This window comes from Filicampus tigris, chromosome 10 (assembly GCF_054856515.1).
Source record: "Filicampus tigris isolate MCC_2025a chromosome 10, RoL_Ftig_1.0, whole genome shotgun sequence".
Lineage (NCBI taxonomy): Eukaryota > Metazoa > Chordata > Actinopteri > Syngnathiformes > Syngnathidae > Filicampus > Filicampus tigris.
This window is the reverse complement of record NC_141226.1, coordinates 15,522,734-15,550,287: the sequence shown is the minus strand read 5'-3', so window position 1 is coordinate 15,550,287 and position 27,554 is coordinate 15,522,734. Positions and strand designations below refer to the sequence as shown.

The window sequence follows — 27,554 nt, the reverse complement described above, 5'->3', positions numbered from 1 at the left end:
GAAAGAGGTGGAAAATGTAAATCATTTAAAAAGGACATACAGATGTGACAAATAATCCTAATGTACTGTATATATCTGTAGTATTGATTAAAACAGTTATCACAGTGTCTACCACAAGGTACAAGGACAATTAAAAAAAATTAAACACCTTTTTTTTAATTATTATTTAGCGTACAGTAACACGTAAGTGCAGTATGCAACTTGCAATTTAAACCAATTAAATACGAATTAGAAGCCTGTGGACGTTCAGGTCTGCTGCAGAAGACCTTACTATAGTTGCATTGAATGCCGGCCATGTCCAAAATAATCTTTCTTTTGGGTGTTGTCAAGGATTATACTTATCATACTTTTCATCATTTGTTGTTAAATTCTTACACTTTAGTTTAAACGCAACACTGCCACCTGCCGTTATATTTTATAAAGCAAAAGCACAGTGGAACAAAGAACATGATGATTTTCAAATGCCAGAAACGAGAATAAATATGCTACAAAAATAATATAATAGGCTAACGATTTGACAGATCGGACAAATACAGCCATCCACTCTCGCTCATAAGCGATTGATTAGTTGTGACTGTTGATTGACTCCTAGACCAGAGTAATCGATTCTGGCCGACTACCAAAAAAAAAAAGTATAGGAAGTTATTTGTATCGTCATAAACAAATTTATGGGTGAGTGCGGATTGAACGTTTCTCGGGAATTATAGATTTGGGTTTTGAGCCCAGTTAGCAGGTTAGCAGTCACATCAAAGGTCAGTGGCATATTTTGATCATGGCGAGCAATTTACTAGCATGCTAACTGCCGTGGCCAGCGAGTACTTATAGTTGATGTATCGATCAGGTAGCGATTGCAAAAAGATGCCAAGTGGTCGTATTCTGCTGTTTTATTGTATTTAAACATTAAAGAATTGCGAGAGAACGTGCGAAATGTCTTTTGCGTTTTAGCTCATCTAGATCAGACATCCGTTTTGTCGGATACTCTATACATTCGTTTCCAAGTCATCTTCTCTGTCTGTTTTGTGTTATATAGAGGCTAAGGTTTGGGAATAATGGACTCCATGGTAAACTGCCTCAGCTGTCATGTCCGCCACCAAAGGTGTGTCAACATCCACTTGTGCTGGTGATGCTCCTACTGCCATGACAACCCAGGCTTCTGAGCAGGCTCTGTTGGGCTCAGACCGCTACGCAAGGCTCATTCTGGCCCAGTTGAACAAAATGAGGCTCCGCGCCGACTTCTGTGATGTGCGGTTGAGGGTCGGCGGCAGAGTCTTCAAAGTTCACCGGCTGGTGCTCGCTGCCAGCAGCCCATACTTCTCCGCTCTTTTCTCCGGAGGGATGAGCGAGGCAGATAAAGAAGAGGTGGAGATTCTTGGAGTTGATACTGAAGTCTTTGAGGTTTTGCTGGACTTTGTTTATACAGGTATTCATTGAGTCTGACAGACACATCATTATTTTTGGCACACACAAAAAAACCTCAGTTAGTTTTTTTTTTAAATGCAAATGTGCTGCCTTTCCCATCAGGCACCATCAATGTGACAATAGAGAATGTTCAAGAACTGATGTTGGCAGCAGATATGCTGCAGTTGAATGAGGTGGTCTCCATCTGCGGAGAGTTTCTCAAGGGCCACATGGATCCATCCAACTGTGTGGGCATCTTTCAATTCCTGGAGCAGATTGCCTGCATGGAATTGCTGGAGTTTTCTGAGAACTATATCCATGTTCACTTCCTGGAGGTATGAACCACTCGATCATTTAGGTAATCCTGTCATCCTGTTGTGTGCAGCATGAATCATCCATCCATTCATCCATCCATCCATTTTCTATACCGCTTATCTTCATTAGGATCAGGGATGAGCTAGCGCCTATCCCAGCTGACTTTGAGTGAGAGGCAGGGCACATTTAGACAAACAAGTATTCACTTAAAGTAACCCCTACACTGTAAAAAACATAACTTGCTTTTGTTAAGGTGGGGGGGCTAAAACAGCACTTTAAGTTGAAACAACTTTAAAATATAAATCATTGACATTTTTGGCAACAATGTTAGTTAGCACAACAAGCAATCAAGTTGTTTGCCCCCAATCAAGTTGCCGATATATTTTTACTTATTTAAGTTGGGAGACAATGGAAGGGACAATTAGTTCTGTAAACTCTTATTTCTTTGTTGTGAAATGCAGGGACACCAATTTTCACAACAACTAAACTTAAACTTTCAGTGTATGGTTAATTTAGAGACTTCATTTAACCCACTGTGTGTTATCGGAAGTTCAGCAAAAAATGTATTCCTCATAACAACGTTTTATAACCCTCCGATTATCTTGTTCATTTTGTAAGCCTCCCTCATCATTTGCTTCTCATTAGGTTTGCATTGGTGACGAGTTCAGCGGCCTCTCAAATGATCAGATTGTAAAGCTTCTAAGAAGTGAAGAGCTGAGAATTGAGGATGAGTACCAGGTGTTCACTGCGGCCATGGAGTGGGTTCTGCAAGATGTGGCTAAGAGAAAAAAATATGTGGTTGAGGTGTTGGAACCAGTGCGCTTCCCTTTACTTTCCCCACAGAGGCTGTTCAAGTACATAGAGGGTGAGGAGACTTTTCAAATTTGCAATCTAGTTTTTACATTCACGCACACTTCTTTTTACTTCGTCTTGAAAATGATTATGCCTGGTTAAAACTTAAGTTGCTCATTTTCTCTTTTTATCAAGGCATGACTGACTTCAGCCTGAGGGTGGCACTGCAGACCCTTTTGAAGGAGTACATTGAGGTCACAAAATCTCCCAAAGACAAGATGCACAGCCAACTGCACCAAGTCAAGACGAGGCCGAGAAAAAAAGCCAGGAAATACGTTTATGCCATTGGTACAGTTTAAAGTTGTTGTTTTTTTTTTGGTCTCTCACACTGAATTCTGTGAGGTCTTTTTCAAGCTTTGTTTTGTAACCTTTACAATGTGATAGTTGCATCTTGAATGAAGTAATGTCAGAGACTTGAAAAAAATTAAACAAGTGTGCGTGAGACAAGGGAAATTGAAGGAAGGAAAGACTTACTGGACTTTTGCTTTAAAAAAAAAAAAAAATTCTCATTGCAGGAGGCTACACACGGTTACAGGGTGGTCGGTGGAGCGACAGCAGGGCGTTAAGTTGCGTGGAACGCTTTGACACCTTCAGCCAGTACTGGACCACGGTGTCATCTCTGCATCAGGCTCGCAGCGGCTTGGGGGTAGCAGTGCTAGAGGGCATGATTTATGTGGTGGGAGGTGAGGAAGCTGAGACTATAAATGTCGCATATAAATAAATTTGACTTGACTTGATAATAGGTTCGATAATGAGTTCATAACCATTTTTTTTTATCCGCCAGGAGAGAAAGATTCAATGATTTTTGACTGCACGGAAAGATACGACCCAGTAACCAAACAGTGGGCTGCTGTAGCTTCTCTGAATTTCCCTCGCTGTGGAGTTGGCGTCTGCCCGTGCCATGGCGCGCTCTATGCGCTTGGTAAATACCGCTACAAAATTGTTGGGGTGACTACTTGTGCTGTAAACATAATGAGGTGGAAGGCTCCAGGTGCAGCACTGTTTGCGCTCTCCTCCTGTGTGTAAGATTTGGTTCCATGTGTGATGTACTACGCAAAATATTAGGGTGTCATATTTAACATATTTATGTTTGATTTATGTTCCACTATATTTTTATTACTATTTTCAAACAAACTATCTTTAGGTTGTGTGCAAAACAGTGACATCCAGGTCCATTCCTTGCACAACTTGCACGGCTCACCTAAGCAGCATTCAGATTTGCTTTGTTTTGAATGACAGGTCCCATTGATCACCAATTTTCATTGTGTATAGTTAAGGATACAATGTTATGGTATAGAATTGTGTGTCATAAATAATGAGACCACTGTTACTTGTGTACAACTGCTGTAAATGGTTAGAGTGCATAAAGGTCAAAACAATCGGTCGACATCGGCCATTTGGCCAATTATTTTGGCCGATGTTTGAAGGGCCATTATCGGACGGACGATGAGTCGGTGGGGCCCTACAAAATATTCTGCAAAGAGCAGGGTGTAAAATGAATTCACCCTTGAGCGATTATGATTGGTGTAATAAATTACCGAAGTCTACCGCACATATTCTAGATTTTTTTTAAGCATCAATCATCATAACAATGAAATCATAAGCATTTATTTCTTTCCCATATTAGGTGGATGGATTGGCTCTGAGATCGGGAGTACAATGGAGCGTTACGACCCAGAGGAAAACAAGTGGGAGGTCATAGGCGACATGGCAGTTCCCCGCTATTATTTTGGCTGCTGCGAGCTACACGGTGTGTTACTATCGCTTTGCTCATGAAAACCTTTGGTACAACCTGAAGGCCATAATATGAATTTACCATTAAGACAAGATTTGTGTCTCTTCTCTGAACATTTCTCCAATCATGTCATTGTTTGTCTTTTCAGGTTTTATTTACGTGATTGGAGGAATCAGCGATGAAGGCACAGAGCTATGCTCAGCAGAGGTATACGACCCCATCACCCGTCGCTGGAGCGCTTTGCCTGTTATGCTTACGCGGCGAGCGTATGTGGGAGTGGCCTGCCTCAACAACTGCATTTACGCAGTGGGCGGTCGGAATGAGGCTGTGGGTGCTTTGGAGACGGTGGAAAAATATTGTCCAGAGCAGGTAACCTTGTGACCCTGAACTCTCAACGCCACTTGATTCATTGACAAAATATGGCATACCCACAAAAATTCAAATCGAGGCAACTGGACTTTTCTTGTTGAAGATTTTTCACCGTTACTTCACTTCTAAATTTTAGGCGTGGAGTCTCTCCCTATCAATGCCTCCAAACAAAGACCAAAAAGTGTAGCCAGAAGCCGAAGATTATATTGTCTTATCTATATTGTCAAACCCACCAAAATTATTTTCATATCTCTCTTTCAAACTTGGATTTTAGAATGGAAGTAGTAGTCTTTTGGATTAAAGGTGAAACATTTTCAATAAACAAAAGTCCAGTTGCCTCAATTCTACCTTGGTGGATTCCCATGACCTGTATGACTAAGAATCTACACAGACAAAATATGCCATCTGGCAAATTGATCAATAGTTCACACCTGTGTGGGTCTGTTTTTCCAGGAGAAGTGGTTGGAAGTGGCCCCGATGTCCACAGCGCGGGCAGGGGCGTCCGTGTCAGCAGTTAACGGGTTGTTGTACGCCGTCGGTGGAAGGGCCGCCAGCAGAACCTTCTCAGCCCCCGTGACGATCGACTCTGTGGAGATCTACGACCCCCACCTGGACACCTGGACCGAAGTTGGCAACATGATCGCCAGCCGCTGTGATGGCGGGTTGGCTGTGCTCTGATCACCTGGACTATTCCACTTGAGACTCTTTAAGAACCCGCATCAACGGAAAAGATGCACCTGAAGGTTACACCTGTTCCTCAACACTGCATATTATTTATTCATACATGTGATTGGTGTTATTTCCCTAAGATATAGTTGATGTGATGGAAAAGTGCCCTGACTGTTTCTGTGGTTTTAAATTGCACAATTCACCACATATTTCATCTTCTTTTATTTTCTGTTTGTTTGAGAACAATCTTTGTCTCATTCTTTTTTTTATCATTGTGAGGTTTTTTTTTTTTTTTGCTCAAGCTTGTGAGGACTGTGCATCGTTTTGGGATCAGATAAAAAACAACTTTTTATCTTTCACTCTCTTCAAAGATGTCAACAGACGGTCTTATCAAAACATTTGATCTTATTTATTGATGATAAAGGACACTCAATGTTTTTTTTAACTGAGCCGGTTGCTAAGCATTTGCTGTCACTACTGGATTCATTTCATATGGATGGATAGAAGTAATTTGTTTACGGATGTGGCTTATTATTTACCCAATGTTTTTGATCTTGGGTTAAACAACCAGAGAAATACCTGAAAAGCGGCGGTGCTTCATTCCACTATGGCTGTCCCTTATATAAATCCAACATTGCTGTAAAAAATATTTGATTGGATTTGTTTTAGGTGAAATAAACTTCCTCTTGTGCATTATAAGATTTCCAGGGAAGGTAATGACTAAAGCTTTGACAGTATGTTTGCATTTAAGTGACCTGTAACCTGTCACAGAGGATTGCATTCTGAAAATTATACCGTAATCCAAATTTATTTAGCCGTGTTCCGTATTCATCGTCTCCTTCATCTGTTAAAACTTTGTGATACACTATTTTGTAATTACTGAAGTTAAACCAAGAAGAGAGCAGATCTATTTATGTTGGTTACACTTTAGTGTTACGTTTACATGGATCAAACTGAAACATTTCATGTTTAATCTGTGAACATTTTTATCTTCTTCTCAGTGCAGACCTTCTTCAAAATCAGCGTTGCCACCAGTGAGAAGGTAGCAACCAGAGTGAGGACAGTTCTCATGGCTTTGAACCAGGCTGGGTATCCAGGTAGCAGCGTCAGGTCATAGTGTAAAGACAGTCCCAGTCCCATTATAACCACCATGGCACCCTCGACGACATTGTCCCTGCAGAGCAGAGCCAGCCAGGCCAGAAGCGATGGAACTACGCTGTTGCCCAAATTCATCCAATCAGGTTGCGCAGGACTACCATTAGGAATAGCAAACCCCCAGCGGGCACCTCCGAGGAAGGATACTATACAAGCGCCATACAGCATTTGAGCATATGCAACTTCTGGGAAGAAAGACTGAGTGGTTGCCATGAGGACAGGGGCAGTCACAAATGGGATTAGCCCAGAGAAACCAAGGTACAGTGCTGGTTTGGGAGTATGAGTCATGGCCTTCAAACTGAAACCTTCTTTGGGGTCTCTCTTGTCTGAATGGCAGAAACGTGGGCCAGCCCAGTTGACAGGTTTGATGTGCAGCAGCCTTTTGGTTGAAGCCAGTTTGGATGGACTCAACAACGAAGAGACCAGATGAATATGTGTTGGGTTTGATGTGCTGTCTACCCATCGAGGACGCCACACTGGAATCTGGGAACACAAAACATTTTTATGGTACTAGGAATAAATATTAGGACTCAACCGATATGGCTTTCTTGAGGCCCATGCCGAGTTTTGACAAACAGAAATACTGATTACTCATTGTGTGTGTGTGTATGTATGTATGTATGTATGTATGTATGTATGTATGTATGTATATATATATATATATATATATATATATATATATATATATATATATATATATATATATATATATATATATATATATATATATAATGCTCAAAATATGTTTTAAAAAATCTCCCCCAATGCATTTCAATAGGCATGAATTGTACACGGATTTTCCCCACAAATAGCGGGGACCAAATGTAAAAAAAGTAAATAAAACTTTCATTTTCAGTTCCCAGAATGCTTTGCGTGGGGCAATGCATTTAATTTTTAGATTACAAGGCCATTCATGCTTGTCATTTATGTATTCGTGTTACGAGTAGTTGAATGTGTGTCATATTTAACGAACTGTGACTTAAGGTTGTTTGTAAAATAGTGAGACCCAGGGCAAATCCTTGCATAACTTGCATTTCTGACGCAGGCATTGCAGCATGATTGTAAAAAAAATAAAATAAAAAAAAGCCCTGTTCTGAATGACAATTTCATAGAATGAGGAACCATATGTCAATCTAGGGAAGCAAGGTTATGGTACACATTTATGTGACCAGTGTTACGTGTGTACAACTGCTGTAAATGGTTAGAGTACATTGTAAGGATAAAAATGTTTGAATGAAGTTTGAAGGGACCGATTGACCGATTTAATCGGCCGGCTGATGAATCGGTGGGAATAAAGACTTTTCACAACAATGTCTTGACCAAAATAATAATAATAATAATAATAATAATAATAAATATTTTTTATTTTATTTACACTACCTTCATGAGACATCTACGAGGTGCAAATCCAAACATTTCGAATCTAAAAAAAAAAAAGACATTGTACATTAAGACGTATAAATAATAGCTACAATGCACAGTTCACAGTTTGAATCAATCTAATTCATACAATCCAAATTTCACTTAAATAATGAGTAGTATAGCTAGTCAACAACTTGTAAACCTAATGCAAGATCAAACAATCGTTTAGCAACAATCCACTTGCGTGACGAAGTACCTAAAACAAAAGTTCTTTTGAATGCGTATCACTTGTTAAATCTATATGTACACTAACTTGTCGATGTTGACGTTATGACTAGCTAAATCAGGGGTCTGAGTTACCATGATTATAACATCGGTGTTTGACTTATGTATCTCTTTCTCTGTGTTTTAAAATACAAAGAACACTTGTGTTTACGATGTCTTACCTTCTTATGAAATAGAGTCTGGTCATTTTAGACTTGAACGAATGTGTCCTTGCTATAAAATCGTCCCGTTTTTCCTCAAACCAAAGAGACAAGTTCTGCTATCGACTATTTTGTCTGTCCATGGCGGGGGAGGTTTTATGTGCCATTCAAGAGGGCAAAGACGTACGTTTACCAAAAATCGCCATTGTGTCCTACAAATGTTGCAAATTGTCGTGCTGTATGAAATAAGCGTTTGTACACGATTGTACGAGTCTATTCATCCATTTCCAAAATCTCAACTCTGAGCGGTTAAAAGCGTACCTCACAGAGTGGAACCTCATCTAGTTGCATAATGACGTGACTTCTTGAACGCAGCCTTATTGAGTGTTCGAATCCCCCCCACCTTAGGTGCCAGCGCCAGGGGTAAGCGCACAGAAAACCCAAACAAACATCAATAGCTACTCAACCACGGCGTTATACTCAAACTGGAGTGCCATTTCGTTGTGATCGGACTACTTCGTGTAGCCTCGAATCTATTAAAGGCTGTTTTGCTTGGGAGAAGGTACGCAGAATTGTCAGGGCAACGTTGCAAGTTAGCTCGCTAACACTTAGCAAGCTGATGAATGTGTGCTGCCGCTGCTAAGGTAGCCATTTTGAAACTGTGTTGTTCCAACGATGCCAGGTCTATTTACCTTTTCTGTGTGTTCGTGACAACTGCGAAAATGGGATGTTTACGCGGTTTTGGTTCTGTGTAACTTATTAACGTGTTAGCCGTGCGGGGAGTTAGGCCGTGGAAGCATACGAGCTCATTGCATGACACCTCACAGTTATCGGGTTCAGTTAACAGGCTAGGTAACAGCAGCTATTAGCTAACACTTGCTACGCTAATGTCCACGTAGGTAAGTGCACAAATGAGTTAGCAACCTAGTTAATGTCGATTTTAGAGTGCCGTCCGGCAGTGATTGGCTTCGATTAAGTTTAGACATTCAAATCGCTTTTTTGTCAGAATTGCACCTTTGAACATTAAGCAACTTGTGAGTGCAGTGAAACGTGTGCTCTGCGTGTTGAATCGGTCCCCTGTAGAGCAAGAGGGCACGTTTGTTTGTTTGTTTGTTTGTTTGTTTGTTTGTTTTTTCCCTGCAATGGTAATTAACTTGATTTAGACCGCTAATCCTGCAGTGGAACATCGCTGCTGTCTGTAGTATCTTGTGTGCGTTGCTAACTCATTGATGTTAAGCTATTACGTAACAGTTCAGTGCGAGTGCAATGCTGTTTGGACCGAACTTGTTTATGTTTTCAGTTTAATGTTAATGCTATACTAATATAGTACTATGAACGAAACAGAAAGAGGGTTCAACATTCACAGTTTGGTGTTTGATTCAGCATTACTGCCGTGTTGTGCGCCCACCGTGGGAGAAGTGAGAAAGTGACGGGGATATTTTTGATTTTTGAATTAATATTTCATTAAAAGCCGCCACACTTTTAAGCTTTCGTTGTGTGATGGCTGCAAGAGTACCGAGTCATTTTATTCGATTTACTTTGATTACCGTATTTACAGTTTGGTGGCCGATTTCTGTTTAGGCTACTGGAATGGAAAAGTAGTTTGTTTTGCAGCGTCATTAACATATTTTGCCCAAGCGAACAAAATGTTGAATGTCTGTGGACAAGGGTGTTATTGAATTGGTATTTATGGGGAATTTTGTGATTGATAAATTGTTTTCTTGATTTGCAGGTGCAGACCCTTTGCAGAATCAACTGAACACCAGGAAGTGATCAGAAAACTGTTCAGCAAGGCAAAAGCTACTTCTTAAACAAGGAAAACATCCGTACACATTTAGGGTTTTTGGGTTGTTTCCAAGAAGGCTTAAAAAAATTGGGGTCGTGGAAAAGACTGATCAATATATGGGAGCTTTTTTTTAGCTTGCATATATCTATGAAATCAGAGTTTCTCCAACTTTCATCTTCCAGAAAACTGCACATAGTTAAATGGGCATTCTACAAATGTGAAAGCAAATCACGCAGCGATAAAGACATCTTCACAATGCTTCACCCAACCAGCTCTCTGTTTCTCTAACCAGAAAGGAAAATGACGGCAATGTAGCTACCACAAGTTTTTGTTGTCTTCATTGTCATGTGACTTTGAATTAGCAAGCATCATTTCCTTTCAACTCTGGCAGTCTTTTCACCACATTAATGAGGTGAGCAGTGGGTTTCCTACAAAAGACTGTCCCTGAACTCATTTTCTTCTCTGCATGCGTTTCACTAGATTCTAAAATGATTCGGTAAAAGTTGAATTGATGCCAATACCTACTGGCCCACAGCGTGGCAGGACAACACTTAATTCGTTCTCCCCAACTTGGTGTCAGAGTGGAACTGCGACACAAACTGCTGTCCACGTACATGGGCAAACCCCTTCTACACTTTGACAAGATCACAACTCTTCGGCACCAGTGGGACAAATGACCCCCTCATCAATATAATCTTTTTGCCATTTGTCAAAGTCAGCTCATGTTTCATGTGTCCCAACTAAACCATTGAACAACATTAAACCGTATCACTCGGGAGGGGATTGGCTCAGGAGCATCTTGGGAATCTTGTTCCTCGGAGACTGCTGCGCTCGCGTGTTTGGAAATCCATCCCCTTCCTTGTTTGGCAAGTTTTCTGGATCACCATTTCCAGCTGATTCCTGCAACCCTTTGACCCATCTCCCAGCATTCCACCCTGGACGAAGCGATCTGCCTCTTGGGAAAGGGGCTGCGCTGTCCTGTAATAGGTTTAGAGGGGTAGTGTTTGTGCCGCTGCCCGTCTGTCAGCGCCAACAGGCCTGAAGAACAGAGGCCAGACGGACAAAGGGAGGAGGCCAAGGACTTCAGAGCCATTGACTCTGGGGTGACTATTGCACTCTACCTGACACGAGGAAACTGTTGATTGCAACTGTTTGAATGACATTCCTAATGGCCATCTCTTTTTGCCAGATCCTGGCCATGAGGTTTGATGCCTCAATCCACTGACCAGAAACACTGGACCTAAATGGCGCAGCATGACTTCGTCCCTGCCTGGCTTAACTTCTCCACACCCCAGCCTGCCAAGGTTTGTGTGCACGCGAGTGAGTGCAGCAGAGTTTCAAACCTTACCTAGACACTATGTCCCCGGGAAGTGACATTGCAGTCAACCCAAGTCACATAGATGACATGGACCAACACGATTGATGCAAAGATGCGGCATAGTGTTTTAGTCAAGTGAAGTGCAAAACGCCTCATTGAAGTGCAAGCCGCAGATTGTAGGTGAAATCTGTTGCAGCTCGATGGAGATTCATGCATGGCAGTTGTCAGATTAAGTTGAGCAGGTGTAGAGTGCACAAAGCACGTCATTGTGGAGTTGTTTAATTGTGCCGTGATTGTGGATATGCTGTCCAATGTTGTCAGGAAGTTTCCCAGCTGGGTGACTTGACTGGAAAATGCATTCAAGACTGAGAAACAAGAATAGTCACCGCATTGCCCACAGTGCTCTGTTTGTTCAGTGATTGCGGCACAGTGTTTAATGCCATTGTTTTGGAGCTGGCTTTATGGTGTTTTTAAATTGCGGCGCACAAAGGATTGTCTAGTTACCATGATGCAGTGTCAGATGATGAGGAGGGGATTTTCGTGCGTCATACCAAACCCTTATGCTATATAAGAGTTGTTGGCCTTACCTCCATCAAACATTGATTTTGTTAATATCTGGTTTTTTTGAACTAGGTAAAAAGTTTGCATTTCAATAAAAATCCCCATTGTTTAAAATATGCAATACTTTACTCTCAAAATCGCATTTTAATCTAATCAAAATGTGCTGTTGAGTTTCTTGTGAATGTGATCAAGTACTGTATCCGATTGTATTAAAAAAAAAAAATAATAATAATAATTGGCGTTAAACATGCCAAAAACACATCTGGTTATACTTTTTTGCGCTTATGTTGGATCTCTTTGCAGTCTGTTTTACATATATGAAGAAAACCTTAAATTTGCTTATTTGGATGCTCAGTTGTAGGCGTTCACAAATGTTCAAGCCGTTGCGGAGATCTGTGCTTTCTGTGTGCTTGCATTTACTCATACAACTGCCATATCACAAGCACACTCATTTTTGCTCGTTCACAATTGCGGAATTTACGATCAACCATTGCCAGCTGGTGGTTGAGAATTGCCTTTTCCCCCTCATTGACTATATCTACTGTCTTCCTTTCCACCTCCTCCAGTCCCCTGCTGCCACCCTCGATAAACAAGGCGAGCCCAACCACCACAGAGAAGGCAGAAATGCTGTGAGCCGCCGCCGCCACAACTCTTCCGATGGCTTCTTCAACAATGGCTCCTTGCGCGCTCCAACAGGTACCAGTGGTGAAGAAAATCACTTTGGAAGGGCAATTCCGACAGTCGGGCAGATCAGTACTGGAATGCTTGCGATCTCACTGTAGTGATGCATGCCTGTTATTGGATTAATTAAAATTTGTCTGGTAGATTAAGGGTACATTAAAGGGTACAAGTACTGCTGTGGACGAAGAATAATAGAGGTCATTTGTAGCTCATGGTTTCATGTGTTGCCATTTGGATCATGTTTGCAGTTTGTCGAAAACGAGCCAAACTAGCATGGTGTGTTTTGCATGGCATTTTGCTGCCAGTTTTTCTTGCGAAGATAACGATGCATTCATATTTGTCGGGATGCCGATGTAGACGCTTTTCTCTGTGTGCCAAACACAGGTCGCATTCAATTTAAGTATTACGAACAGTAGTCAACATCCCCGAAAGTGCTGAAAATTGTGTTTCGTTCTTCAGTTTTGATTCTAGTAGGCTTTTGTACAGTTTATGTCATTGAAAAGACGGATCCTTCTGTGCTTGATTTTAACAGCGGGTGGCATTTGTATTGTGGAGAATTGGGAATTACGGAAAGGCTAGAAACTCGTTTGCCAGTGAGGTTACAGTGACTGGATTGAAAGATAATGGGCGACAAAGAGATAAACAACAAGTCAGAGATGCAATGCAGCCAGTCTAAAAATAATAAGATGGTGCTGATGAGGCGTGATCGTGAAGTTGCAGAAGTTGTGATGTACGTAGGGCCCAGACGATTTTTGTTTCCAGATTCTGATATCTGTCAGAATAAAACTCAGATAACCGATTTAATTGGCTGATTTAAAAAAAAAAAAAAAAAAAAAAAAAAAAGGAATCAAATAACTCCTTTGTTGGTCCCTTAATGAATACATAATATAAACAGGTATGAATTCCAGGCAGAACATTTGACTGTTTTACAATATTTTGTCCGAGTATTTGTTTAGCTTTCCAACAGAGAATAGAACCGGCTGGTGCAGCCCCACACACCCAAACTGATATTTCCATATCATAGTCTCCATAATAAGCGGTCCATTTTAAAATTAACCCAAATCTACAGCAACCTGTATTTCCTGCTTCAACAAAGTTGCATCAGCGCCACAAACCCACACATAGTATTCTTAATCTATTCATAATCTGGAAATAAATAATCAATGCTAAAGATAGTCAAATTTGGAATAAAATTTTTTTTTTTTACCATTTGGGGAAAAGTCATTGTTTTCCTACAAGGTACACCTCATTTGATGCAACACACCATGCCAGTCCAATCGTGACCAGTGACACAATTCTGAGATTTTCATTTTCTCCTTTCTCAAGTGGCCAATGTGGCATGGCATCATAAAAAAAAAAAGTATGGAATCGGATATACTCAGACGGAATCAGGAATGCGTCTACTCGGATCAGATTTACAGCTAGCAGCACTCGCTCCATCAATGCGAGCTTCATGTTATTGAAATATACCGATCTGTGACGTGTATATACACCAGCGTCTGCTCGAAGGACACAAAATACACACGCTTCAAAAAGACCCGCTATGAATGCAAGCCACAGTGAAATCAAAGACGATTGTGGTCTAAATGTGGCACATTTAAGGCTCCTTTGAGTCAGCTTAACCCCAGTGACGTATTCCTCCATAAAGTGATTTTAATTCAAATTGTTGCCTAACTTTGTGTCAAATACTATTCAAATAGCCCCGTAAATTTAAAAAAATTAAAATAAAATCTCCAGCTCCCCGGTAAATCCCGAATACCTGTTACAAGTCTGTCGTGGTAGTCTCGTCAAAGATTGACCTCAATTTCAAAATAGGTTTATTTTTAGTCTCTTAATCCATTTATATTTTCTCAAAGTATTTGTGCTCTCCAAAGCGTTTGGGATGAAGGATTTTAAATGTAAAACAATGTCATCAGAACATCACAAAGGAACAGTGCTGTCTTTCTTGTTACCGGTATGCAAAAACAAATTGTCCGAATGAGTCAAGGGTCCATTAATTGTGGTCGTTCCCGCCACATGTGAGAACACTATATTCATTTTGAACCAAAATGTCCATTTTGTTCAACAACAATAACTAAATTACAAATGAAAATAAATGGTCACTTCCATTTTATATTATTAAAATGAATACTAATAAAACCGGAGGGGGGATTTGCTTGGTTTTAACTGTCATGTCCTCTTTTTGTCTTCAAAAAATGAGAAAAGAACGCATGACTGAAGCGATGGACGCAGCGTTGTTTTCTCATTTTTGCATCTGAGAAAAGCTACTTCTTACGCTTTCTCGAAATCCAAGCCACTCATCGGGTGCACTTTGCTGTTTGTTGTTGCGACATCGACGTGACTTCGAGAATCCTGCTTGCAGCTTGATGGGACAATTTCAGTGCATTTATTTTTTGTTGTTCTGACCTCTGAATTTTGAGGCAATGCCTCAACAAACATCCTGCGTTGTCTCATAATGCCGTTTCAAATGAAAAATGCCCATCATAGCGAAAGCCTCCTGGCATATAAATAAAGCACATGGGTCTTGGGCTGATGGGTTTGAGGAAGAATGATTGCAAATGTTCAGTCCATTCTTCGTAGAATTGCTGAATTTCTGTGCCCACTCTGCTTTCAGCAGCAAATTTGGGAAGTGTCATTTGTGTATAATCCCAGCTCCTACAGCAGGCAAAGTGTCAACAATACAGAATGCACTGCCCCAAAAGCGAAAGTGAAAATTAAAACCGTAGCAGTGAACTGTGAGTGACCCAGTAAGAGGCGGTCTTTGTATTGTTGGCATGGAGACAAGCCCGGTGTCTCATGATCTTTTTTTTTTTTTTTTTTTTTTTCCCCACTATAATTGTGATAGGAAATGTTCACATTTTTGATTGGCAAAACTTAAATGTGTGCTTGCTGTTTTTTTTTTTTTTTAGGTGATGGGTGGCAGCAGCCCTCGCTACTTCTGAGACATGACTCTGTGGATTCAGGGGTGGCCAAGGGAGGGCACAGCGGGTTATCGGGGGGCTCGTGCTGGAAGGACACACCCAGCTGGCACGGAGCTCCGCGGGGCACCCAGGACGGCCACCACCACCACCACCACCAAGGACGCCACCCTAAACGGGGAGGGGGCGACAGGGACAGGCAGGGAGGGCACCGGCAGCGCAATGGTAACTTCCATCCCCGTAAGGGCACCTCATACCAGGACAAGTTTCCCAATGAAGAACGCAAAGACAATAAGGATGACAAGCTGAAGTTTGTGGAAGAGGACTTTGTGAGTAGCGTCATTGGAATTTGTTTAATACAACTTTTCTGAAGATTCCTTACAATTTGATTATGACATTTTGTACTCGGATCTAAATAAAATGGGCGCACATTCTCTAAGTATTGCACTGGATTTCACTTCCCAGAATCCATCTATCACAGCCTACAATGTTTAGAAAGTGGTCGTTGTATTCTTCAAGCCTAATGCTGAGGGTTCATACACGTGAAAGTCACACCTTTTCTATTAGAATGCCAGCATTTTCTCCACAGCAGTCAATTGTTCCGCTTCTTTTGTAGCCTTCCCTCAACCCTGAAACAACTGGAAAGCCGGGGACTCAGTTGAGAGCAGTTGCCCCCCATGCCGGAGTGTGGGGTAAGAGCACCAAGTCCATTAGCAAGTCGGACAGTTTTTCTTGTTTTGTAACAGCTGCCTGGATTTTCTTCCGCCACCCCGCAGAAAATCCTCCGAGTGGCAAGCAGATGGTGTCCAAAATGTTGGTTATCAAGAAGGTTTCCAAGGAGGACCCCAGCACTGCCTTCTCGGCGGGCTTCGCCAGTGCCGGCGCCATGCCTGCTAATGGCGCTAAAGCTCCCATCACAGGCTCCAGCGTCTACAAGAATCTGGTCCCAAAGCCTGCTGTGGCCCCCACCAAAGTATGAATGACTGCCGTGTGTCAGAATTCCTCTGGAACATTTTCGAACTATCGCATATAATATTCCTTTTTTTTTTTTTTTTTTTTTTTTTTTTTTTTTTGATTGAAGAGCACCCAGTGGAAAGCCGGCGCTAGGGAGATCGCCAAGTCTGGCCGAGATTCCGTCTTTACCAACCCCGTCTCTGCTGCCAAACCCAGCATCCCGGTCAGTGCACCACAGCACAACACCCCTAAAGAGGTGAGCTCTCCTAATTACTCAACTCAAACTTCAAATACAAATCAGGGCAAAAAAAAAGACAAAGCTAGTCGACCGCCACCTACTCTCGTTTCGGCACGCGCAGATTTGCATACTCGCAGATTATTTCATTAACCTTCTTTTGAAAGAATTTTGCTTTAAAAAAAATAATTCATTGCTTATGAAGTGCAGTCTACATGTTTACATATCACAGATTTGTTTGCATTATTCCTGTAATTTGACTTATGAGTATTTGACTTATGTTTACGCCACACTTGTTTGGAATTTTCTGAAGTTTTCATTGTGAATGTGCAAGTCAATCATTTGAATCATTATAGTGTAAGCCTAACATTTATGTATAATAAAAATGATGTTTACTGTAGTACAGACACATTTATTGCTTGTTTTTTTTTTTTTTTAAATACATGGTGAGAGAAAAAAATAACATTTATAAACCATGAGGATGATGAACCACAATTAGATTATCAAACTTGTTCAGCCCTAATACACGTACAAATCTGCCAACTGAATGTTATCTCAAGTTACTAATTGTCGATGAGGTGGCTGCTCACTTGTGCACACGCAGAACCTTTTTTTTTTTCCTGATATCAAATATATTCACCGCTGGACAGCTGACAAGCTCGAAAACAATAATGATCCGGCGAGTCTTCGGTCAGGAAGGCAGTCGAGAGAGAAAGAAGAGTGAACCCGATTGGTCTCGGTGTCGCCCTGTCTGCAGCATCCTTCCAGCACGACTCCTCCCATAGACATCGCCCCGTCAAGGCTGAAGCTGATGCGCCGCGGTCCGGACCGAAAGAGCGAGTTCCTGCGAGCTCTGAAGGACGAGGGTACCGGAGAGCTGACAACAAGCAGCAGCCCGGGAACATCAGGAGAGGTCAGTCATGCCTCCGTTTGCATTGTTCAGCACCTGCAGCGGATGTACAAAGTCTACACACCTCTTTACAAATGCCAGATTTTAAGATGTATTTTTTTGGTCCAGATTTTTACTTGGCAGCAGTGTAGCGCACGTAAATTTATCAGGCTGGAGTTTCGTTTGGCTGTGTGGCACAGTAGTTGTGATTGTTTTAACACTTTTCTTAAATCAGCAGCTTAATTAAAAGAAGTTACAAGTAGTGTCAAACTCTGGTAGGTCGCTGCCATTTTCAAGTGTGAAAACGATGACCTCGCGACCTATTTGTCAAGACAGCGAATCCGCACACCAGATACGGCTTGGCTATTACGATTCAAATGCTTATATGATTAATTTGGATTCACAAAATGACGATACCAGCCCTGTGATTTCCAATGAAATTCCATTCTGAGTCTTTGTTTTTATTCCGATTGAGGTGTTTGTGTGGAGCATTTTTGTTCCGTTTGGTGATTTGGTTTCATTCTAATCGGAATGTGAACCCGGCTAGTGTCTAAATTGTACAAAGACTGAGATGGGAATATTGCCCCCTCCCCACCAATATATGTCCAGGGTGAGAGCAGCACCCCAGAGCCCAAACCCTACAGCGAGGACGTCTGCCATGAGAACGGGCTGTCCTACTCCCTCAGCGACTCTGACACGGAACACTTGTCCAGCTCCCTGGAGGCTGAGCACAGGTATGACAACACACACACACAAAATTTAACACAGTTTATTGTGTGTGTGTGTGCATCCGACAGAGGTCACAGTTTTATTTGGATCATGTTTAGTTCATTTGAACTTTGGCCAAAAATGGCAAATCCTTTCAATTTTAATGACGTTACAGTTTCATGTCAGCTGTAGGGAGCAGTAGTGTGCACCACTGCAAATTACAACCAAAATGATAAACATTGTCACAGCCATACAGGTGGTCCTCGTTTTACTGTGAGGCGACATAACACTTTGAAATGAATTTTAAAAAAATTATTCACAGCCCATTTTTTTGCAGTTATTTCCTGTAATTGTGACGTCCCAACAGCGATAGAGTACGAGGCAAATCTCTCTTTTGTTGGCGCCATAACAGCGGGACTGTCATGAAGCATTAAAATCAAAGGTCACTAAGTATAATAATTGACAAAGATGAAAAGTAAGGACATAATCTATATTTGAAGTTTGTTTTATAAGTGTAAGATGTAGTTTCGGTTAGTTTTCTGTTTATTTTAAAAGCATTTTCTTTATCATAATTCATTGACAAAAGTATTTTTTCAGTTGTATTTATTTCATTAGTTTTTGTTAAAGGGGAAGTCAACCAAAAAAAGTATTTGCAATTTGCTCTATGCGCCTTCACTAGTCTAAGCAGGGCATTCTGATTAATATTCCGCTTGTGGAATATGAGTTGGCAGCAAAAAACACCTTTTTTTTTTTTAGCCATCTCAAGGGGTGGCCATTTTGCCACTTGCTGTCGTCTGAAAATGACATCACAGTAGCCCAGGGCTCTGCTAACGACCAATCATGGCTCAGGTGAGCCGTGATTGGTTGTTGCAAGTTGCAAAATGGCCGCCCCCGAGAAGTACAAAAACAGGTGGATTTTACTGCTCAACTCATATTCCACAAAGCAATATTAATTGGAAATCCGTGTTTCGACTAGTGAGGCTGTATAGAACATGTTCTTGTAAAGAAAATTTGGGGGTTTACGTGATCTTTAACTATAATAACTGATTCAAGCAGGGATGTCAGCTTGAAGAAAATCAATTTGGAGCTACATGTTTGCGCAGGTTGCTGAAAGCCATGGGCTGGCAGGAGTACCCCGAAAACGATGACAACTTCCTGCCTCTGACCGAAGACGAGCTGAGAGAGTTCCAGACGAAAACCGAGCAGGTGAGCGGCGGTCCTCTTGATTGCCGTCACGCGAAAAGATCAAACGTGAGCTCACGCGCTATGCGTCGGTGTTCTCCGAGCAGCTGAAGCGGAACGGCTTGCAGAAGAACGGCGTTCTCCCCAGGGCCCGAGGTGTCACCCTCCACTTCACCCCCTGGAGGAGTGTGGCGGAGTCACACGTGGAGGAGGGCTCCGAGTCGGAAACCAGTAGCAGCAGCCAGACCTCTGACGATGACGACGACTGCATCAAATCCTAACGGGGCTTTACGGAACAAAAAAAAAAAAAAAAAAGAAAAGAGAAACAACGCAACAGCCAACACATCTCAGCAAGCCACCCGCCCTCCTTTCTCATCTTTTTTTTTTTTTTTTTTTAGAGCACCATTTTGAATTTTTGATTCTTTTTTTGTTGTTGTTCTTGCACAAGGGAAAAACCAATCATATCCCAGTGAAGGGGGAGATTTCTGCTCTGCCAGACGTTGTTTTCCCTGCGTTTCCTCCTTCACTGCAGTCCTGCTCTCTGACCCTGCCCCCCTCCTTTTTCTTCCTCGCTTTGTGGAACTGAAGTGTTCATCAAGGAAAAGGGCAATGAATGCACACTTGATTCTGCTTTAAACAGACTAACTCATTTCATTGATGATGCTGATGACACATTATTAATGATATTAATAAAATTGGTTCCTGACAAGCTGATGTTTCAAGCTGCTGACTGTGATGTTTGAGTCAGATGGATTTAGTCCAGGTTCCTCATCCCCAGTGGCCAAAAAATTATCCCACTTTTTTTTTTTTTCATTCTTACTGGCTCAGAGCAACCAGTTTTAGAGGATGCGCCAATCCACAAAGACAAATTACAATGTGAAATAGTGTGGCCAATAAAAAAAACAATTGCTGTTTGTGAAACATTTGTCACATTTACAAATGTCAAATGTGGGGAAGGTTAATCAATTTTATGGCAACAAGTTGGACCCTGTGGTTAGCATGAGTGCCTCACAGTTCTGAGTTTGAAACTTAATGTGGAGTTTGGATCTTCTGCTATTCTGCCTACCCCCCCACAATCCAAAAATATGTTGAAGACTCTTGTCCGTCAGGTGTGACTGAGTGCCCTTGTGTGAACTGTGATCGGCTGGCAGCTTGTACGCCACCTCTCAACCGAAAGTCATATGTGATAAATTCACTTCAAGCCCCTCCAACCTTAAATGCAGGATAAACCGTATGAAAAATGGATGTCACATTTGAAGTCTTTTATTAGGCAAAATTACAATATCAGAACAGGGCAGTGCAATGATGCAGGGTGGAACAATGCCAACATTTCTGCTTGCATATTTAAAAGCAACCAAAGCTACCAAACGGGTGCAATAAAAGTGTAGCCAAGCTGGCACAAAACAGTTGACATGGGAGACATCAGAGACAAATCCAGCAATGTTAAGAGACCTACCGATGTTGGCATTGTTTCACCACACAACTTGAACGATGTACAAAACCACACTTTAATTCAACTGTACAAAAACAGATCAAGCACAAAAAGACATGGCCACAAGTGTGCACGATCTTGGCAACGATGGCGTGTCCTTTGAGGTAAAGTGAGAACAAAGAGGCCTTTCGCAGACTGCAAGACAAGAAAAAATATTTATAGCCAAGCGAGCAATAGATGACTTCAGGAGACAGTTGAGGAATTAAAAGCAGCCCTCACCGCTACACCTCCATGTGTTGGGCGTTCAGTGTGCCCCATTAGTATCACCGTTTGCTTTTTGCACAGCATGCGTCTCCTGGGCATCATCCTGCTTTGCCTTTTTGACACCCTCTTTCACAGGACTCTCCTCTGGCTTCCTCTGAGACACACACACACACTTAGATTAGACAGCGGCGTGCGGCACGAGTGTCATTCCACTTCCGTCTCAATCCAATCACTGTCCCACCTTCTTTCTGACCAAGTGGCTGATGTTGGAAACTGGAGCATTAGCAGCGGCCCCGTTGGCAGAACTGAATTTGGTGGTTGAGTCGTTTGCCTGAGTCAGGGGGAGGAGTAACAAATAACGTGAGCGCTGTTTTTAATTTTGCGCACAGGACAAAATTGTTCAGGAGTAAGCCAACGATGACTGCCGGCGACACTCACTGGCGAAGTGTCGCCACCCTGTGCAGCGGACGCAGGGGATGCAGAGGAAGTGGAGGCGGCGCCCTAACAAGCGCATGACAAGTAAGCTTGCGGTCAAATCCAGTTTGTCGTGAGCCGATTACTTGTCGAAAAAAAAGCGACCCACCAGCACAGCCTTCACGGCGTCGGTGTTTGGAGTTTTCAGGCCATCTGCGGCGTCCTCCACCTTCTCCCGGATCTCTGGCAGCAGAGCCTTCAGCTCCTCCATCTCCTTCCGCTCCTCGGGGCAGGCAGACTTTGCGATCAGCTCAGTCAGGTTTTCTGCCAAACAAAATGTTGATATTGGGCAATGATAAGAGGAGAGACTGCAGCTACCTTGCGGAACCACAAAGGGAGCAGCAAGTTTAGGTTACAAAAAAAAAAAAAAAAAAAATTTTTGGAAGTGAACCGATAAATGTGAACATTTAGCCTGAAGGTGAAATTTCAGGATTAACCTAAAATGCACTACAACCTTTGCAGGTTCAACTTCAATTTTTGAACTCACAAGTTCAACTTTTAAAGTGGAAGTCAAGTACAAAAAAAATCTTTACAGTGTTTTCTATGCTCCAACATTAGTCTAAACTTGGCATTTGGTTGAATATGCAAGTGGCAAAATGGCTGCCCCTTGAGATGGATAAAAATGGGTGGATTTTGCTGCTTCATCAATGTTATGGAACATGAAAAATCCACCCATTTTTAGCAAGCCCCTGGGCGGCCATTTTGTCACTTCTGTCAACTGAAAATGACGATTGAATTGAAGTTGCTCAGCGCTCAGGTAACGACCAATCACAGCTCATCTGTTTTCTGAATTTGAGCCATGATTGGTCGTTACCTGAGCAACTGTGATGTCATTTTCAGTCGATATTGGTGCCAAAATGGCTGACCCCTGAGATGGCTAAAAATGGGTGGATTTTGCTGCTTAACTCATATTTCATATTAATCATAATGCCCTTTTTTCAACTAGTGGGCCTGCATAGAACATATTCTTGAAAAAAAAATGTTTGGTTTGACTTCCGCTTTATGGGAAAAGAAAATCAACCGCATGCTTGATTTGCTTAAGATTAAATATCAGACGCATGTCGTTTTTTTTGCCTTTTAGCCAATAAGATGGAAGAGTTGACCAAATTCAAGATTCTTCTTCATCAGAGAAATATGCAATGCGACCCAAAATCAAATTTAACAAGAGGCCACCGTACGTCATATAGGACCTTCGGTTACATTTAAACGGCTGCTGAATTTGAAATCAAGTTCAAGAAGTGGATTAAAACGTCTTTTGGAATTACCCTTCAAACTACTGACAGGCAAAAACGCCCACATTTGTATTCATTCGAGTTGATTTGTCAAGTGGATTACCGCTGAAAGTTAAGTGTGAAAACGCACTTTGAAAAAAACTCAACCTTGAAGGCAGCTTGAATTCGAAACAAAAACAGTCGACTGCGCCGGCTCTCGCTCTCACCCAGCCTGCTCTTGATGACGGAGATGGAGCAGTTGAGCTCATCGATGGCCTCTTTGTACTGCTGGTTCAAGCTGAAGGCCAGACCCAGCTGGTAATGCGTCTCGGCAAGGAGTCGGCTGTCGGCGTCCAAATGTTTCAGCTGCAGAGAAAGACACTCCTGGAAGTCCTCCAACGCTTGGGTGTAGTTCCCTGCGGGGCGGCGGCATTTCTCAACAAGTTCCGCAGCATGGCGAGGTGGCGTTTTTAGCCTCTTGAACCTACCCGACTCAGCGGAAACTTCACCCAGCCTTAAATGGGCCTGAGCTGCCATGAGCTGGTCCTCCTTAGACTCTTTTCTATGTTCAGGGCAACACGAGACAAAAAGTTTCGTTTTGTGACAGGCGAGCGTTTTTATGGAGGTGCAACGGTTATTCGATTAAATTTGAGTACTTTTGATCATTGACAAAATCGTTTAGAGACCTTGTGCAATTTAAAATTGTCCAAATACTCTGAATGTCAGCTTTGACAGTACATATTCACTGATTTCAACACATCATCTGTGTTGAATTAAAATATTTGCCTGTACTTTGGAAAATAAAAATTTGTGCAGATTTTCCTGACCTTTTCCCACCCCCTTAATTTTGCACTCCAAAACTGCCGTTTTTAACACAACAACAAAAAACAACCCAATACTAATAAATAGTAAACTACAATGAAACATTTAAAAAAAAAACACACACACACACACATCTAACAACTGCATGAAAAATAGTCAAAATGAAATTAAAAACTAATTATAATGGAAAATCCCAAATCATTATAACCCCGGTCCGCACTGACCTCTTATAGATGACCTTGGCTACTTCCAGCATCTCCCAGGCCAGTTGAAGGTTTCCCACCTCCTCCTCCTCCTCCTCTTCATCGTCGCTCTCCTACAAAACATTCACGTTCAACCTTGCAGACGTGCTCAGCTTTGCAGGTTTTTTTGGGGACGGTACCTTTTCTCCAGCATCGTCGTCCTCGCCTTGCTCCTCCTCCTCATCTTCATCTGAAAACAACAAATTAGTTCAAATATTTCAGGACACCGAATTTTAACCAGTCCAGGCGGTAGACTCACCTTCAGTTCCATCTGCTGGCTCTTCTTCCATCTTCTCAGCCGGTTCTCCTAACTTCTTGTCAGCCATTTTGTCTCCTTCATCGGCTTCTGCCTTCTTGTCTTCCTTTTTCTCCGACAATTCTTCGACCTTCTTGTCAGTCAGATCGTCAACCTTTTTGCCCGTTTCCCCATTTTCTATTTTGTCTGGCTTTTCTACTTTCGCATCAATCAGGTTTTCTTCCTTCTCGTCTGCTTTTCCCTCTTCTACTTTGTCCGATGGCGGTTCTTGCGCTGCGCTGTCCTCCATTTTGTCTTCGGTTTCCTCGTCCTTGTCGGCCGGCTCTTCCATCTTGTCTCCAGTTTCCTTTGGCAGCTCACTTTTGTCTGCATCCCTTTCCTCCAATTTGCCCGCGTTTACGTCACCTGCCACTTTCTTCTGTGCATCTTCAGGTTTCTCCGCCATGGCGTCATAAACTTGAACCCTCAAATCATCTCTGGTCTTTTCTGTTAGGACACGAGGACACAGAAAAAGTTCAAGAATCATTTCAGAACCAACCTAAAATGCATTATAAATTACTGATGTACTTAATTTGACCTTCACTAAACTTTTCAGTAAAATTCATATTCTCATGGGTAATAGGTTTTATAATACATACAAGTCACTTCCTGCAAGTTGTCAACCGCAGATCGACTAGAAAATAGGTTTTACTTACTCATTCAGAGTGTTTCCGAACCTCATGGTAGCTCGAGGAATCGTAGCCCTAGCCACCGCTAGTGATGTAGATATAGCTAAACAGCTCGCTACACCATAGACTGTACAATTTCCATGCGCTACAAACACAGCACATTCAACGGCGAGCGATGTTTTGGAATGAGAGGGTTTTGAAACACACGAGCCGACAGAAGGGGGCGTTATTCGACCGTTCATGATCAGTAGTCACTGAATCCTACGGCTACTGTGACGTCACATCTCCGGAAAAAGACGAAGATGAGGGGGCGCGAGATTCAAACGGTAGACGACACATTCTGAATTGTATTTAGAGATGAAACTGCTGTCTACCAACGACCTAATCACATTTTAATGACAGTTATGCATTGTAAAGAGAGTTGTAGAGGGCTACAGAAAAGTTTTCAATGTTTGCACCCTGACCTTTAAAACTTTGTGAGTAGTGCATTTTACTTTTTACATTATTCACTCACCATCAACATTTTCTGTGCCCTCCACGTTGGAATGTTGAGGTTTCTCATCTTCGTCGCCCTCTGGGACTCCTTCCAAAGCGTTACCGAGTACTGAGTTCTCCATCCTGCATCAGAACGCTGGCATTCAGCTCTGCCCTTGTTTGATAGTTCAATTGACAAACAGAAAATGCTTAAAAGCCTAAAAGGTAAGAGTTCACACCTTGCCAAATCCAACAGCGCTTTGCCACACCAAAAGAATGCCTCTGCACACTCATCTGCAGTGTCTCCATACGCTTTGGCTCTGAAAACAAAAGGCCTCATTGTCAAGCAAACATTTCCTATTACGCTTGCCCTCATTAGGGTCACGGGGCTGGAGCCTATCCCAGCTACCTTCGGGAAAGAGGACTGGACTGGTTGCCGTTTAGGCTTCCGTTAACCTACTATGCATGTTTTAGAAAGTGGGAGCAAGCAAAAAGGAACTTTGTGTGCAGATGTGCTAAAGATTAGTTCACCATGCAAATAAAAAAACATATTTATCATAAACCTTTATGTTGTAAATGATGCATGTTTTTTTTTTTTTTTTAAAACATCTTCTGCACATTTGAAGAAAATAAAACCAACTGTACTGAGGTTTACCCCCATTAAGTAATTTCTTGTTTTTCAATGACTTTTGATTAATAGAATACATTTTAGCCTGATTTAACGGCCCGATGAATAGAGACTGTTTTATTTTATTAATGATTTAATTTATCAACAACACAATGGTCAATTAACCAATGTGTTGACACAATTGTTAAATGTGCCTAGGCATGTAACATTTTTCCATTATGCTCATTTGTTTGACAACTACATGTGCGAAAAGTACCCAACATTCAACAATTGGAAAGGTGCATTCTAAAGTTTAGAGGTCAAGTTGAGTTCACCTGTAGAGATTACAGTGTATTTTCGGTTCACTCCTAACTTTTTTGCAAGTAGTGCGTTTATACACAATACTTTTGGTGACTTTTTTTTTTTTTGTCGAACGTATAACGTGCCTTGACTCATTGAAGTTATGCTGCACTTGTCCCTTGACTGCTTGAGAACATTTGCGAAGAATGAGTACAGTCGACGGCTACTCAGCTCACAGTATTCCGCAGGCCTCCTGTAGAGTGCTCACCGCCTCCACCACTTTGCCCATAACCAGGTGCTTCCTCCCGGCACCGATTAGCTTGTTGGCCTCTTCCATGTTCACTGAAAAGCACGGACAAAAGCAAGGCAAACAAAATGATAACGGAACACAATTTAGGAGCCACTCAGCAACGGCTACAGGCGCGTGACAAACCTGGGCTGTGAGGATACGCGCTTTGAAAGGAGACGTACGACCTCGCGTGCGTGACGCCGTGCTGTCGTGCTGCATTGTTCGTGGTGCTCGCATTTGGCGCCAATTATTCCTTTCGGCCCACTTCCGGGTTCAGCGCGGGACAAATCTTAAAGTGGAAGTCAACCCAAACATTTTTTTTTCATGAACATGTTCTACGCAGGCCCATTAGTTGAAACAATGCATTCTGATTAATATTGCGGTTGTGGAATATGAGTTAAGTAGCAAAATCCACCAGTTTTTAGCCAGCTACGGCCATCCACTAGTATAAACACGGTATTCTGATTAATACTAATTAAGCAGAACGATAATCCACCCGTTTTCAGCCATTCATGTAGGCTAACATTTAATGCAACACCGTCCCCTGCTGTCGACTGAAAGTGATGTCAAAGTACTTGCTCACGGGCATGTTATAACCAAACCCAGAAAATAGATGAGCTGTGACTTTCTCAATTCAAGCTTACGGGCACTTTGGCATCAGTTTCAGTTGAGAGCAGGGGGTGGTGCTGCTTAAAATGTCTGCCTCCTTCGACCAACAAAACACATTTAGTGACATGTTTGTCTGAGGCAAGACAAAGGGTGAGGATTATTTTACAATGTATTATTGGTTAAGCAGGATGTATACATATGCCAACTGTAAAGCTGAATTTGAGCATTTCCACCCTTTAACTATAGCAAAGGCCCAACTATTGGATATCATTGTAATAGATTGTCTTGACTGATTATCCTGTTTTGTGGGCTGTACTGTTAAGAATGATTTTTTTTTCCCCCCCAACTTCCTTTAAAAACTTTCTGAAAAGCGTTACAATGTTAAAACTCACAA

The 27,554-nt window shown here is 42.0% G+C and overlaps 4 protein-coding genes across 12 annotated transcripts; 2 read left to right on the top strand and 2 right to left on the bottom strand.

Moving 5' to 3' along the window:
- Window positions 1-531: 531 nt before the first annotated feature.
- On the top strand, window positions 532-7,027 carry ipp (intracisternal A particle-promoted polypeptide). Of its 4 annotated transcripts, none has more exons than XR_015088291.1 (11): window positions 573-752; window positions 1,031-1,420; window positions 1,522-1,733; window positions 2,359-2,578; window positions 2,701-2,853; window positions 3,081-3,248; window positions 3,350-3,487; window positions 4,193-4,315; window positions 4,449-4,669; window positions 5,123-5,412; window positions 6,345-7,027. XR_015088291.1 is itself a non-coding variant. In XM_086042388.1 (10 exons), the coding sequence occupies exons 2-10, from the start codon at window positions 1,081-1,083 to the stop codon at window positions 5,345-5,347; spliced, it is 1,800 nt and encodes a 599-aa protein (XP_085898514.1). In that variant the 5' UTR covers window positions 532-672; window positions 1,031-1,080; the 3' UTR covers window positions 5,348-7,027. The 4 variants fall into 4 exon arrangements, 2 of the variants coding, with proteins under 2 accessions (XP_085898514.1, XP_085898513.1); XR_015088292.1 differs by having other exon boundaries at window positions 6,340-7,027; XM_086042388.1 differs by having other exon boundaries at window positions 532-672; window positions 5,123-7,027.
- LOC147141029 (transmembrane protein 69-like) lies at window positions 6,128-8,891 on the bottom strand. 2 transcript variants are annotated; one of them, XM_086042398.1, is made up of 3 exons: window positions 8,602-8,891; window positions 7,874-7,916; window positions 6,128-6,976 (listed from the first exon to the last, which is right to left on the bottom strand). In XM_086042398.1, the coding sequence occupies exons 1-3, from the start codon at window positions 8,619-8,621 to the stop codon at window positions 6,308-6,310; spliced, it is 732 nt and encodes a 243-aa protein (XP_085898524.1). In that variant the 5' UTR covers window positions 8,622-8,891; the 3' UTR covers window positions 6,128-6,307. The 2 variants fall into 2 exon arrangements, with proteins under 2 accessions (XP_085898524.1, XP_085898523.1); XM_086042397.1 differs by lacking the exon at window positions 8,602-8,891 and adding an exon at window positions 8,302-8,595.
- On the top strand, window positions 8,443-20,226 carry gpbp1l1 (GC-rich promoter binding protein 1-like 1). 5 transcript variants are annotated; one of them, XM_086042394.1, is made up of 12 exons: window positions 8,443-8,463; window positions 10,013-11,169; window positions 11,256-11,370; window positions 12,512-12,641; window positions 15,536-15,873; window positions 16,161-16,236; window positions 16,321-16,517; window positions 16,626-16,754; window positions 17,491-17,646; window positions 18,232-18,356; window positions 19,434-19,536; window positions 19,620-20,226. In XM_086042394.1, exons 3-12 carry the CDS (start codon window positions 11,311-11,313, stop codon window positions 19,791-19,793), a joined length of 1,488 nt encoding a protein of 495 aa, XP_085898520.1. In that variant the 5' UTR covers window positions 8,443-8,463; window positions 10,013-11,169; window positions 11,256-11,310; the 3' UTR covers window positions 19,794-20,226. The 5 variants fall into 5 exon arrangements, with proteins under 5 accessions (XP_085898520.1, XP_085898517.1, XP_085898516.1 ...); XM_086042391.1 differs by lacking the exon at window positions 8,443-8,463 and adding an exon at window positions 8,538-8,703; XM_086042390.1 differs by lacking the exon at window positions 8,443-8,463 and adding an exon at window positions 8,694-8,842.
- A 533-nt stretch (window positions 20,227-20,759) lies between these two features.
- Window positions 20,760-26,840, bottom strand: LOC147141027 (nuclear autoantigenic sperm protein-like). The gene is made up of 14 exons (XM_086042092.1): window positions 26,696-26,840; window positions 26,499-26,604; window positions 25,595-25,675; window positions 25,396-25,499; window positions 24,217-24,699; window positions 24,098-24,147; window positions 23,940-24,031; window positions 23,382-23,455; window positions 23,121-23,309; window positions 21,792-21,946; window positions 21,647-21,709; window positions 21,450-21,539; window positions 21,224-21,362; window positions 20,760-21,139 (listed from the first exon to the last, which is right to left on the bottom strand). The coding sequence occupies exons 2-13, from the start codon at window positions 26,597-26,599 to the stop codon at window positions 21,249-21,251; spliced, it is 1,596 nt and encodes a 531-aa protein (XP_085898218.1). The 5' UTR covers window positions 26,600-26,604; window positions 26,696-26,840; the 3' UTR covers window positions 20,760-21,139; window positions 21,224-21,248.
- Between the last annotated feature and the right edge of the window lie 714 nt (window positions 26,841-27,554).

Coding starts and splice junctions, on each gene's coding strand:
- ipp (XM_086042388.1), top strand. CDS start 1,081: ATGTCCGCCACCAAAGGTGTGTCAACATCCACTTGTGCTGGTGATGCT. Junction 1,734..2,358: donor TCCATGTTCACTTCCTGGAG/GTATGAACCACT, acceptor GCTTCTCATTAG/GTTTGCATTGGTGACGAGTT. Junction 3,249..3,349: donor CATGATTTATGTGGTGGGAG/GTGAGGAAGCTG, acceptor TTTATCCGCCAG/GAGAGAAAGATTCAATGATT.
- gpbp1l1 (XM_086042394.1), top strand. CDS start 11,311: ATGGCGCAGCATGACTTCGTCCCTGCCTGGCTTAACTTCTCCACACCC. Junction 11,371..12,511: donor CCACACCCCAGCCTGCCAAG/GTTTGTGTGCAC, acceptor CACCTCCTCCAG/TCCCCTGCTGCCACCCTCGA. Junction 12,642..15,535: donor CTCCTTGCGCGCTCCAACAG/GTACCAGTGGTG, acceptor TTTTTTTTTTAG/GTGATGGGTGGCAGCAGCCC.
- LOC147141027 (XM_086042092.1), bottom strand. CDS start 26,599: ATGGAAGAGGCCAACAAGCTAATCGGTGCCGGGAGGAAGCACCTGGTT. Junction 24,148..24,216: donor GCCAGCAGATGGAACTGAAG/GTGAGTCTACCG, acceptor TGTTGTTTTCAG/ATGAAGATGAGGAGGAGGAG. Junction 21,947..23,120: donor CGTCATCAAGAGCAGGCTGG/GTGAGAGCGAGA, acceptor TTTGTTTGGCAG/AAAACCTGACTGAGCTGATC.
- LOC147141029 (XM_086042397.1), bottom strand. CDS start 8,327: ATGACCAGACTCTATTTCATAAGAAG. Junction 7,917..8,301: donor AGACTCTATTTCATAAGAAG/GTAAGACATCGT, acceptor TTTTTTTTTTAG/ATTCGAAATGTTTGGATTTG. Junction 6,977..7,873: donor CTCGTAGATGTCTCATGAAG/GTAGTGTAAATA, acceptor TTGTGTTCCCAG/ATTCCAGTGTGGCGTCCTCG.